The sequence below is a fragment of the Aspergillus flavus genome, chromosome 4 (genome assembly GCF_009017415.1).
Source record: "Aspergillus flavus chromosome 4, complete sequence".
Lineage (NCBI taxonomy): Eukaryota > Fungi > Ascomycota > Eurotiomycetes > Eurotiales > Aspergillaceae > Aspergillus > Aspergillus flavus.
The window spans coordinates 203,771-215,665 of NC_092405.1; the positions used below are offsets into that span (position 1 = coordinate 203,771).

Sequence of the window (11,895 nt, forward strand, 5' to 3'; positions counted from 1 at the left end):
ATTGCTTTCCACATCGCGAACTGCTCAGTAGTTCCAAATTAATAGTTACGACCAAAAGAAACAGGTGAAACATTTTGTTAATCATATTCAAGTACACCTCCGCCTCTAGCCGCTCCATTTGTAAAGGATACAAGCTTTTTTCCTTTTCTCTCCCGATATCGGTGTCTCATACTCTTTGCAATGAAACTCTGCCATTACCATGTCTGCTTTTTACGTTTCGTCTGTTAGGACTGTCTGTGCCTCAAGAGCTAGTGCAATGAATTTTTTTTTCTTGGTGCTTACCCAAGTGTTACACTATAAGTATACCAGACGTTCATTTGGAAAGCAGATACCGGATCGGATGCGGATCTTCAATTGGCATAAACTGCACTAAATATCACAAGTCTGAAGATGACACCGAATGATACGAAAGTTCCTGCTGGGTTGGGGTTGGAAAGCGCTGACACCGGCTTTCAATCCCAAACGTCTCTAGAAGCGAAGGCTGATCATCCATTTGCATTGGCTCAGGATGCCTTCGGCGACGAGTCAAATGCCGAGGTGAAATACAAGGTCTTATCATGGTGGTAAGCATCAAAATCGGGGGGACTGGCAACCTTTTACTGGGGTTTAGCTAATAGTGGCCACTAGGCAATGTGGATTACGTCCGTTTACCAACCCATATTCCCTATGCGAGTCGAACTGACCTGTTGCCAGTCATGATCGCAGAATCGATATCCCTTGGTGTCTTATCCTTACCAGCAGCCGTTGCTGCGCTCGGTCTAGTCCCGTTAGTGACCCTCTACTCCCTACAACTGCGACTTTGACTAATAATCCGGCGGCATGATAAGGGCGGTTATTCTTATTATTGGCCTTGGGCTACTAGCCACATATACTGGATACGTTCTTGGGCAATTCAAGTGGAAGCATCCCCAGATCTCCAATATGGCGGACGCGGGTGAGGTCCTGTTGGGAGCGTTCGGTCGAGAGCTATTATGCGCCGGACAGACACTGTTCCTCATATTCCTGATGGCAGGCCATCTTGTCACCTTTACGGTGGCATTGAACTCCATCAGCGGCCATGCGACCTGTTCAATGGTCTTTGGTGTTGTTGGGCTTGTTATATCGCTCATTTGTTCTCTGCCCCGGACGATGAAGAATATCTCATGGCTTTCTATACTATGTGAGTGCAATTGTACACCAATAATCTTCAACTTGTGTTACTTGCTTTTGAAACTAACTAAATATTGGCAGCCTTTATAAGTATCTTATCCGGTGTGTTCGTTACCATGATTAGTGTGGGTATCACAAAACCTGGCACAGGTGCTGCAGCAACGACCAAAACCGATTTATATCATGGGTTCTCGGCAGTATCAAATATTGTCTTCTCTTATGGTGAGTATCCCCTTCAAAGCTACTTTGAGTTGGGTACTAACGCTAGCATATCCTCAAGCCGGGCATATCGGGTACTATAGCTTCATGGGTGAACTGAAGAACCCCCGTGACTTCCCCAAGGCCCTTTATCTTCTCCAAGCTGCTGAGATTGGCATTTACCTCTTGGCATCTCTCGTGATCTACCGTTATGCCGGTGCAGACGTCGCCTCACCCGCGCTAGGGTCAGCTCCTTCAGTCGTTAGTAAAATAGCCTACGGTCTTGCGTTACCCGCTGTATGTACCTATCCTGTCATGTCTAGGTTTCCGATAGTAAACCCAACTAACATATCTCTCAGATTCTAATTTCAGGCGTCGTTGCAGGCCACGTCGCCTCAAAGCTTATCTACATGCGTATATCCCATGGTACAGACCGGATGCACAAGCGAGACTTCCTTGCAATCGGGTCCTGGATAGGAGTCATTCTAACACTCTGGGTCCTGGCATGGATAATCGCCGAAGCCATACCCGGTTTTAATAGTATTCTTACTTTGATTAGTGCGCTGTTTGCGAGCTGGTTCTCTTATGGTCTTCCTGGGTTTTGTTGGCTACATATGAATGCCAGCTCAGACTTTGCCTCGGGCAAAAAGATCATGCTTACTTTGGTTAATGTATCGACGATCGGTATGGCCTTTTGTATATGTGGACTGGGTGTTTATGTTGCAGGAAAGGATATTCATAGCAATCATTCTGGGGCTAGTTTTTCCTGTGCGAATAATGCATAGGTGTTTTTCAATTGAATGTTACTTTTCGTGCGTTATTCGAGCAATCCTAATTCAATCCCACTCGGCCCAAACAACCATATGGCGTCAAGGTCGTGTCCTGAACACCTGATTCCTACATGACCCTCAACATCGTTTATTACATCTTCGAATATACTTTGAAGAGGTGCTAGGATTTTCGATTTCCCGTAGTCTCGTCTACAATATCCCTTTGGTCATTATAGAAAGGATGTGGATATCTACTAAACAAGCTACATTTCATACAGAACAATAGTATATGCTATACTAATTCCCTATATTATACTCTAAGGTTTGCCACTGAGTACTCGGGACAATCGAGGATTCGAGAGGTGGTGTGCCGTCCATCCCATTGGTGGGCGAGGCGGTATGCCGAACATCGGTCGGTATGAATGACCCCGACTGCTGATGGACTTGGGTTAGACGGTGTATGTGGGTAATCGGAAATTTTCTTTACGTATAATTTGGACACTCCTAGAGGGAAGTAGGGCATAGGAACAAGCTTGGACCAAATTCGGAATGAACTCTCGGTTATCCGCGGGCCTTGCTCCGATTACCGCTCCGTATGGTCTCCGAGCTACATTTAATTTAGAAAACAAAGGAGAGATACTAAAAAAGGAGGAATTTAGCAAAGTAGAAATATAAAAGTAAGAGCATAATAGTCACCGTGCATTACCTCTCGCAATTCTTCAGCGTCTTCCTTGGCTTGAACCTTGTCTAGAGATATACCAGATGGTCATAGTTACCATCCAAAAGAAGATCGTCCAGGTAACATAAATGCCGTCCTTCTATCTACCAAGTTACTGTACGCACCACATGTATGTTATTGCAATAGCCTGGGCATGGGTGGAAGACAACGTCTTGTGAAAGTTCTTGCCCGGGTTTCTATTGCGTGAATCCAGCCCACGACTTCCATGTAAAATGGATACAATGGCACCACAACCAAGGCTACGCCGCGCCCTCGCCCTGCTCAAATCCATACGCAGGCCTTCGCCGGCTGTCTCGATCCAGCTTGATAAGCATACTTGTGGCCTAGAACATACTTATACCACATTTGACCGGATCCAAGGAAGTGTGACCGTTATCGTGCAATCGGAGACCCCAGTCGAAAATATAAGCATTACTTTCGAAGGTATGATGATAGCTCATTGAATCTCTTCCCGAGTCGTACGTTGTTCGCTTGCGCACAAGGGTCTAATCATATTGTGAAGGCACTGCCAAGGTATCCATCGGACGCGAGACCTGTACCCTTAGCAACACTGAAGCTACGCAGACGTTCCTGCAGCTCAAACAACCTGTCGCCCGAGGCATAGACGAGGTGCCGAAAGTCCTTCAGCCAGGACACCCTTACAAATTTCCTTTCACCTTTGTCGTTCCCCAATATTTACCTAGTCAATCGTGCAATCATGATATCAGCTGCTTGGGCCTCAAACAAGCCCATGTTCAGTTGCCACCGACGCTCGACGATCCCAGACTCGGACATGGGAGAAGGACAACCCTTGATTATGTTTCCTCCGGAAAGTGCCGCATATCATACCGCGTGCGTGTCGTTATTTCAGATGGCTTTATTCTAGGAAATAAAAGACCAAGGCGGCTTGTGGACTGCGCTAAGAGTGTGCGAGTTCTTCCCCTCGCTGTGCATTTGCCTCTGCCCATAGCCAGCTCAGATACCTATACACGGATGGAACAAAACCTTACTCAGGGGTTTGCGCAGCCAGTGTTGGGGCAGCTCATTACGGAAGCCTCACACGTCCCTCCGATTTCGCTCCAATACCCACTCGATCACAGTAGTGTGCATACAGCGGTGCATCTCAATTTGAGATTCAATCCATTAATGGATGCAGCGCCTCCCCAGTTGAGAAAGGTATCGGCCAAGCTTCAAGCCTCCACATTTTATAGTCCTCTTCCATGGGAAGATTATCCATCTTGGACCAACCAGGGACTCGCTAATGGATGGGACCGAGGAGCGTTTACTGAAAGCTTACCCATGACGACATTTTCGATGGGGTCACTTAAGTGGGTGAGGCATCAGACCATGGGTGGTGAGCATAGGACTCAAGGACTAGACGGACTATCATTGTTGGATCATACTACACCATGCAATGACAGTCGAAGCTACTATACAGCCTTTATTGTCTTACCAATCGTCTTACCACAGCCAAGGATGCATATACCAACCTTCCACTCTTGTTTGATATCCCGCACTTACAGCATTAACCTTCGCCTTTCGTACCATACGCCCAAAACCGCTCTACAAAGCGCCAGTACTACCATTAAGATACCTCTAGTGCTACAGTACACACCCAAAAATCACCATACCAGCTTAGACTATGAGGCAACAAGCGCTTCTGATTCCGCTGTCATGAATGTTCTTCCGCCACCGGAATATGTCGCTACAGTGTAAGGCTGGGTACTGGCTATTATGATTATAATTTGTGGGATGGGATACCGAAGCTGTCAAAGATATGATGGGATCAACCAAATCTACCACCACGGATTGGAAACTGGCGGAATGAGATATGCTTTGTCTAGATAATCCTTCTAGGCCGCACCGCATATTTGTATACTCTTTAAACAGTAATGACAATATACCCCCGTCTGATTAGAAGTAGTCGCAGTCAGATGCTCTTGAATTGTTTCGGTGCTCAACCCTACTTGGGTATGGTCGGTATTACTCAATTCATTAGGCCATATCTTTAGTTCGCTAAGGATTTTCGTCCATTTTATGGAGTATTCGCCGCAAATATAAGAACAAAACAAATACATCCTGTTATCGTAGCCTTTTACTCTCCAGAATACATAAGAATGTCCTCAATCGATGGCTCATCAAGAGAAAATTCAGACAAAGGCAGTCTCTATTCAAGTTTTGTCCGGGTTAGTGCAAGAATACGAGAAAAGCTTTATCCAGTCACTTACAGCATTCAGGAAGAAATCAGACCCATCGTCAACATTATCGTCAAGGTCCACCTCATTCATATTGTTGCTCGATTTCATGGCAGTCATATTACGCTTTATTTCAGCGACTTGATCGAGGATATGACTAACCTCATCTGCCTTTCCAGCCAGCTTGGCACCTTCAAACATATCCCGTGCTTGTGCAAGTATACGCATAACCCCTTCAAGGTCGATACAGTCGTAAGCAACGCAAGTAGCACGAGAGAGGAAGTTGATTGCCAAACCCAGCGCAGAGCCAGAATAGTCCTGTTCAATTAAGTATGCGTACTTCGTATAAATTAGGAGCCACGTACAATGGAATAGTTCAGGTTAGTTTGGTAATCAATGGAGCGAAGAGCGCATTTAAGCAACGCCTTCCCAGCATCAACAGCTGCTCGTATGAATTGAACTCGAAGCGGGTCATTTCTGGCACTATCTGGTTTGAGGCCGTGGAGGATGGATCCATTTAGGTGCCTGCACAGTTTCTCAGTATATAATCATTCTGCAATCTGGTTTGGCAGAGTTAGCCACATACATCCGGGCAAAGTTGTACGGTATCTCCATTCGATTGCGGTCCTGAGGCTTGGAAAATGTCTGGTAAATGGGATCCATTTCTTCATCGTTTCGTCGGAACCATGATTCCAGCTGTTTGTCGTAGAACTGGAGCTGTCTGCACACATCCGATGTAATTGGCTGTTGCTGAATATTGTTGGAAATTACCACGTCCTTTTTTGCCTGATCTGATAGAGTCAAATACACAATGAGTTTAGAATGTTGACCAACTTCAGGCTGGAATTGATATTACGTACTGAGGATACCGTAGATCTCCAAATATGCCCGTATTCGATAGTCCACATTACGCCGATAGGGAGTGGACGTCAGATCGCTTCCTAGCCTCGTGTAGCGATCAATCTCGCTGACAAAGTACGTTTTGTTGGTATTGTGCCTGGATTTCGAGCTGTCAGTTTCATTACAGGGAAACACAGAAAGGAATTGAAAAAGTACACAAGATCGACGCAGCAAAAGGACAACCATGTCCGTGCTCTGTCAATAGAATCTTCATCATGCTCACTGGTCTTATCTGCTAAACTTAGAGCCGTCTCGGGAAGTTGCATCTGGTAGGCAATTGACAGCATCAATCCCAATAGTCGGTAATTCTTGTGCCACACCGCCATTAACAATATACCCTTTAGTGTCTCGAGCGAAGGAACAGGTCCAAGTAATGTTTGCTGGATCAACGAGTAGGTTTCATTTAGACATTGACGATACAGGTGAGGTGCAGACGCACGGGCGCCGATCGTACACATGGCTGCCAAGAGGAGCGGACATCTCCGGGTTTCCTCGAATGAGCCCATTGCGTTATCGAAAAATGCAATAATCTCGCTGCAATTAGCTCCGTAGCTGTAGAATGTCGGCACCGTCAGTCGTAAATAAGTCTCTAATACCAACGGTTATGGGCACGTACAAGTCAAAGAGCTTCCGACAATCCTCCAACGTCAAGATTCTCTTGTCGACAAGATCACTCCCGTCATATCGCACTTCGGATAGCTCAGGAGTGGATTCAGCTTGAATATCAGGCCGAATAGCCTGATCGTCGGTCGACCGTGCAGTGAATCCGACTAATGTTCCAGTTACATCTTGCAAGCCAATATGGCTTGATATCTGCTGTAGTGCCCCTCTAAAAGAATGAAATGAGGAGCTGACTGCATCCTCAAGCTCTCTGACCCGCTCCTCCAGAGCCGCTGTACGGTCATCTTGCTGTGTGCTATTCGAAGTGTCAGCCTTCAGTGGAGTATGAGAGATTTGGGCACTAACCTGCTGGATGTGGCTTCTATCATCGCAGTGGTAGCTCGGGGACTCGGTTTTAAAGGGACAAATTTACAATCCGAGCGACTTGATTTACATCTACGTTTGTTTAGAGGTCAACATAACCTAGGATGGTTGTTGTGCCGGTTACCTCATACAAGACCCGTCATTAAACCCGGTACATCTAACCCTGCGTAGTTGTGAGAAAGATACCGAACTGCTTGTATATATGGAATGCTTACTTTAGCTTCCTGCACCGTGTACAAGCGACCAAGGACCTAGGATTAACGATCAGCCTGACTATCGAACAAGCGAGGTATCGAAGCATGAGTATACCGTGGGGGGATCGACGATGAGGACATGATCTTGTGCGAGTGCTTGCATGGGGATTATTTTAATCACAGGCGGACGTCCTTTGGGCTTCGTGAGGATGCGGCCTTGTGGATTCGACACGGATATGGCGCGCCTGTGGAGTGCAAGATAGGGAGGTTCGTTTATCGCTCGCCCGTCCTTGGCATTCCGAATCTGTCCCACTTGACTAAATCTCATACATTAGTAATGGCTTGATGTATGTACATATGCCGTTAGTTTCTTAAGTATGGGTTTTATCTCGCAGATTCGTGATCACTCTATGTGCCTTCACTCCTAGTAATGGTGCTATTATAGCTACTATATATACTTCATCTGCCATTATTAGATACTTACAAATTATTCAAAAGACTACTTTCATTTATCCCATTTATTAGAAAATATAGGCAATATTTTTAGACCCTGCTGATATAGAGGCCCAGAGGGAGCCACCTCTATCAGCATGCCAGCGGAAGAACGGTATTTCCGCGTAATGTTTGCGGCTACTCTGCTATGCCCATAAACTTAAACTATGTTAATGATATACGGAGTGAGTCAGTCTCTTATACCTTCATGCCCCGAGGGCAAGCCTCAGCTATGGGGCACTGGCACCTCAGATAGTGTATGTGTAAACTAGTCATACCAGCAGCTTCATGTATGGCAAGATTCACACTTATCCTTGCTAAGTCAGAGATTTAAGGCTGTGAAATAGGGATGGACCAATTGTCTGAGGATGTTTTCCCCTCCCAACAGATTAATTTCACAGTCGCTTAGAAGATTCACCGTTCCACCGTTACCTATTCTTGTAATCTTTGAATCCCTGAGTGACGCGTTATTGGTAGGATGCCTGGGGAAAGATGACACAAGAGGAGGTTCTACGGCAAAAGTGAGATATATGCACGAGATGAACCTATCTTACATCTACAGATACGCATGAGCTTCAAAGACGGTGTTACATAGTCGCCCTACGATGTAAGCTTTTCTTTCATGGAATTAATCCTCGTAGGACTGCTCCGAAGGAAAAGGACTAGCTAACATTCCTATATAGCCACTAATCAATATATTTGTGAATGTTAGCATTCATGACGGGTTGAAGTGATTTCTTTCTAACATTCATACATATCTCCACGATGGCGAAGAATTTAACATAATGAATTGATTTTTATATAATAGTCAAGTGAAAAGCACTTTCTAGTGAATCCTTTCTACTGGCTAAGTAATAAAAATGGCACATAAGTGCATGTCGTTCTCCTTTCCGCTCTGGCTCTCTCTATATTCTCCCAACCCTAACCATCCCACCTCATAAGTTCTCCCATCTCTCTCTTCTTTTCTTCATGTCTCATATCATCATAGATCAGTAAGGCTCGTGCTATCTTTATCTCGTGAAATCCAGCTCACATTCCTTCTGCAAAGGCTTGTTTGAAGGGCTTTGAGGAGTTACCAATGAAGTTGCATCCCACCATCTCAGAATTCCTTCAAGAGTAGAAGCTCGAATTCCAGAAGCTTCAGCGATCCTCGTCGCTCAGATTGCGACGCAACATGACATTCTGGCAGTCACAATCCCTAGAAAGGGTGTAACAACCACCTGTATCTATGGAATAGTTAATTTTACCTGCTTGGTTGGTGCGTCTCGTCCTAGTGCCATCCATATTTTCCCGACTCGGGAGCTGGCTATGCAGGTGTACAATGTACGATGCTTTGAGCTGCATGTGACCTGGCCACAATTTTAAGGGCGATTTATTTAGCACTTCATACGCTCCTTGTAAGCCTCTGAGTACGCTTGTGGCTATCTCGGTACAGATTCACCACAGCTTGAAGGGCTTCGGATTGCATATCGAGCTTTTTGGGATGCTGTGTGCACAGAGGTGTCAGCTCTAGATTAAACAGGCTTATAGCCACGATATTCAAGATCTGACTGTGGCAGGAGAAACTCCTCTACCTGTAGAGTAGTAGGAGGCTGGTCAGACACGCGCTGTTTGCTACCTTTGCTGTCGAGGCAGTTCGCGCAAGCCCCGAAATAGAGAGCAGCGCCGTCGCAAGACGGAGACACGACGCACGTATCATAGAAACCATCCTTCGAGCACTTCTTGCAAGGCGTGGTAGATACGGCGCCACGTCGCTGCAACAGGTAGGCCGATACTTGATTCTTATGACGTATCGGGATCTTACCACCCTTTGTCGGGACTGCGTGGCGAACCTCATCCAGCACACGGATAGTCGTCTGATCTTGGAGCGACAAATGGACGAGCTCTATAGAAATTAGCCAACTGCCGATACACAGGGTCGAATAATCACGCTCGGTGAAGAGCTTTACTTGCCCCTCACGCTGCGTCGAGAAGTCACCACGAAGATCCTCAGGGTTATAAACGATATCGAGACGAGCTATCGCTCGTGGTTTCCACAATTTACTCGAATAAGAGCACGCCTTCCTTGAGAACGCCTTCCGTGAAGGCACCTTCCTGAGCACGCTCCATCTACCATGGTCATCTGTTTTGTGGGTTTCAGGCAGATATTCCCATCTCCACTGCCCGTAAGTCTACACAACCAACAATACGATCCAAGAGATCTTTCCACTAGCTTTCTCAACCGCATTTACAATCCTATCATCCCCATGCCTCGAGAGGAACGTGCAAGGAGACGTAATCAAACTGTTTCTGATGCTGTCAATGACTTTGCCATACACAGGGGCGAAACATCCACGCCCTGGTAGCAACCACGCTTAATATAGCTTCAGAGTCCGAGATGAAGGCCGGCGCCAAAAGAGCCTTGGCTGAGTGCCTTGAAACCGATGATCTATACTCTGAGGTGGTGAACGATGCCATGTGGACAGAAAACAGTGTGGGTCTACATATCGCCCGTGATAATGGCAGATTGCATGTGTTGGAGACTAAAGTCGAAACGTTACAGGCCGAACTTCGAGAGACCTAGCCACTGTGCGAAGTGAACAACAAAGGACCTCCGACCTCCACGACCTCCTGAATCAAGTCGGGCAACAGAATAACGCGGAACATATTGTTGGCTCTTCTCAAATCAGGAGTATGTTCATTTACACATTCCGGAGGGACATCCTTCAGAACCCGTCCGACGAAGACAAGGAGTTTATCGGCCGAGGAAAGATAGCCGCCCACGTTGGGAACTTTCTAGGCGACGCTAAGTTATATGAATAGCCGTAATCCTTGACCCGAATTCTGCAAACGACTTGGCTCACTATGAAGAATTCAGGAGGTGGCTACGGTGTTTCAGCGACAAAGATGTGTCAGTCTTTGACCGTCATAGCCACCGGCCTTTCCTCAGCCCAGGGATGTCGCCCTGTTACAAACTTACGGGCTGGCATCCGATGTAACTGCCGAAGAACTCAAGGATGCGTTGCATCGATTCTCCCCAGTATGTGCTGAGGTGGCCTCTGTCTCTGGAAACCCGGAAATCAGTTCGTGAATATCCGCTCCTTCATGCGCAGACATCATACGTCATAGAACGGCCAGGGGCAGGCAGGGTTTGTCTTGGAGAGGAAGCAAAAGGAGTGTCGTCGAGGACGCGGAGGATGTAACCAGTTAGTCAAGACTCTGATGACACATAACTCACCAAGCTTCCTAAATATACTTTCTTTCGGGCATCTAGCGAATTTCTAACAACTTCCTTGGAGAGTATGAAGTAGAACTCTTAACTGTTGTAAAACGGATCCATATCCTACCCCAATTCCTGATATCCAGTGTTCACATCATCTGTCTGCACATGTCTGCACTACTCGCTAAGACGGCTCCGATACGAAATAAAAGAAACTGTCTATATACATGGACAAATCATGAGTCTAAGAAACTCTCATTCTAAGAGAACGATATGATGTGGTTGAAAAAGCGAAGGTGTTTCGCCACCTGACATCACAGGTTAGAGACGAACAGTCCTCACGGAGCGTATTTTAGGCTCACTATTCGGGTCATTTGTTGCCATAGTCATTTTCAATAAAGCCATACACATTAAATTTTACTCTGCATAGGCTTTATCCTCAGAAGCACTCTGGTGGGAACTTTACCTTATGGCTATCCACAGTTGTGAGGGACGCGAGAATGGTGGGAAGGTAGTAGGTAGTAAATGTACGCAAGTACGGTCGTTCCTATGCCAGGCGTCCACATGACACTTTTCTTATCAATCTATACACCTCTATCACAACGACAGCTCAGACTAATGCTGCTGCAGCTCCACAGCTCAATGCAAGTCAGGCTTTATGGCAAGCCTCCAATGATAAGTAGTAAAGGCCTAGCGCCGTGGACTAGGTCTTTTCCTTTGACCAATAGAACACCAGAGAACCCTTGCATGCCCCGATGATACCTACTAGCTCTTTCTACTCGCAGGGAAGATGCCCATACGAAAGGAAAGCAAGAAACAGTGCCCTACCAGCAAACCGGTCTGGTAAGCACGTCGCTATGCCGCATTACACTGAGTTACTGCAACAGCACTCTCAACGTCAGCCTCGCTGAGCTCTCAAGGCCGATGCTCAAGGGACTACACCCATGGGAATACCATGCCAAGGCATAATTAAAACTGATAGTCTCAGGTCAGCACCTTTCAGCTCTCCCCTCAAGGCCCTCTTCTTGGTTATTTCCGGTGGCCTGCCGCCCCAGATCCTTCGTTTCGATTGCAGTTAGTCACGATATGGCCAGAT

General features: G+C 46.4%; 4 protein-coding genes across 4 annotated transcripts; 2 read left to right on the plus strand and 2 right to left on the minus strand.

The window, feature by feature from the left end:
- Positions 1-390: 390 nt before the first annotated feature.
- Positions 391-2,132, plus strand: F9C07_2231897 (amino acid transporter; the record flags this gene model as incomplete). Its single annotated transcript, XM_041285849.2, has 7 exons — positions 391-563; positions 628-641; positions 694-766; positions 828-1,159; positions 1,231-1,371; positions 1,430-1,644; positions 1,707-2,132. The coding sequence occupies 7 exons, from the start codon at positions 391-393 to the stop codon at positions 2,130-2,132; spliced, it is 1,374 nt and encodes a 457-aa protein (XP_041145561.2).
- Positions 2,133-3,077: 945 nt separating this feature from the next.
- F9C07_2231898 (uncharacterized protein) lies at positions 3,078-4,551 on the plus strand (the record flags this gene model as incomplete). Its single annotated transcript, XM_071509892.1, has 2 exons — positions 3,078-3,279; positions 3,359-4,551. 2 exons carry the CDS (start codon positions 3,078-3,080, stop codon positions 4,549-4,551), a joined length of 1,395 nt encoding a protein of 464 aa, XP_071366222.1.
- A 177-nt stretch (positions 4,552-4,728) lies between these two features.
- On the minus strand, positions 4,729-7,416 carry F9C07_2282911 (uncharacterized protein). Its single transcript, XM_041291924.2, has 11 exons — positions 7,224-7,416; positions 7,130-7,165; positions 7,039-7,077; positions 6,897-6,986; positions 6,547-6,846; positions 6,087-6,482; positions 5,891-6,027; positions 5,617-5,821; positions 5,396-5,555; positions 5,064-5,348; positions 4,729-5,002 (listed from the first exon to the last, which is right to left on the minus strand). The coding sequence occupies exons 1-11, from the start codon at positions 7,247-7,249 to the stop codon at positions 4,931-4,933; spliced, it is 1,746 nt and encodes a 581-aa protein (XP_041145562.2). The 5' UTR covers positions 7,250-7,416; the 3' UTR covers positions 4,729-4,930.
- A 1,434-nt stretch (positions 7,417-8,850) lies between these two features.
- On the minus strand, positions 8,851-9,827 carry F9C07_2282912 (uncharacterized protein; the record flags this gene model as incomplete). Its single annotated transcript, XM_071510595.1, has 3 exons — positions 8,851-9,485; positions 9,531-9,722; positions 9,785-9,827. The coding sequence occupies 3 exons, from the start codon at positions 9,825-9,827 to the stop codon at positions 9,115-9,117; spliced, it is 606 nt and encodes a 201-aa protein (XP_071366223.1). The 3' UTR covers positions 8,851-9,114.
- Positions 9,828-11,895: the final 2,068 nt, after the last annotated feature.

What these genes read in the sequence shown, in the direction of transcription:
- F9C07_2282911 (XM_041291924.2), bottom strand. Translation starts at nt 7,249, where the DNA reads ATGTCCTCATCGTCGATCCCCCCACG. An exon ending in TCATCGTCGATCCCCCCACG is followed by an intron (nt 7,166 to 7,223) that starts GTATACTCATGC and finishes CGTTAATCCTAG; the next exon opens with GTCCTTGGTCGCTTGTACAC. An exon ending in CTGATTTCTTCCTGAATGCT is followed by an intron (nt 5,003 to 5,063) that starts GTAAGTGACTGG and finishes AAACTTGAATAG; the next exon opens with AGACTGCCTTTGTCTGAATT.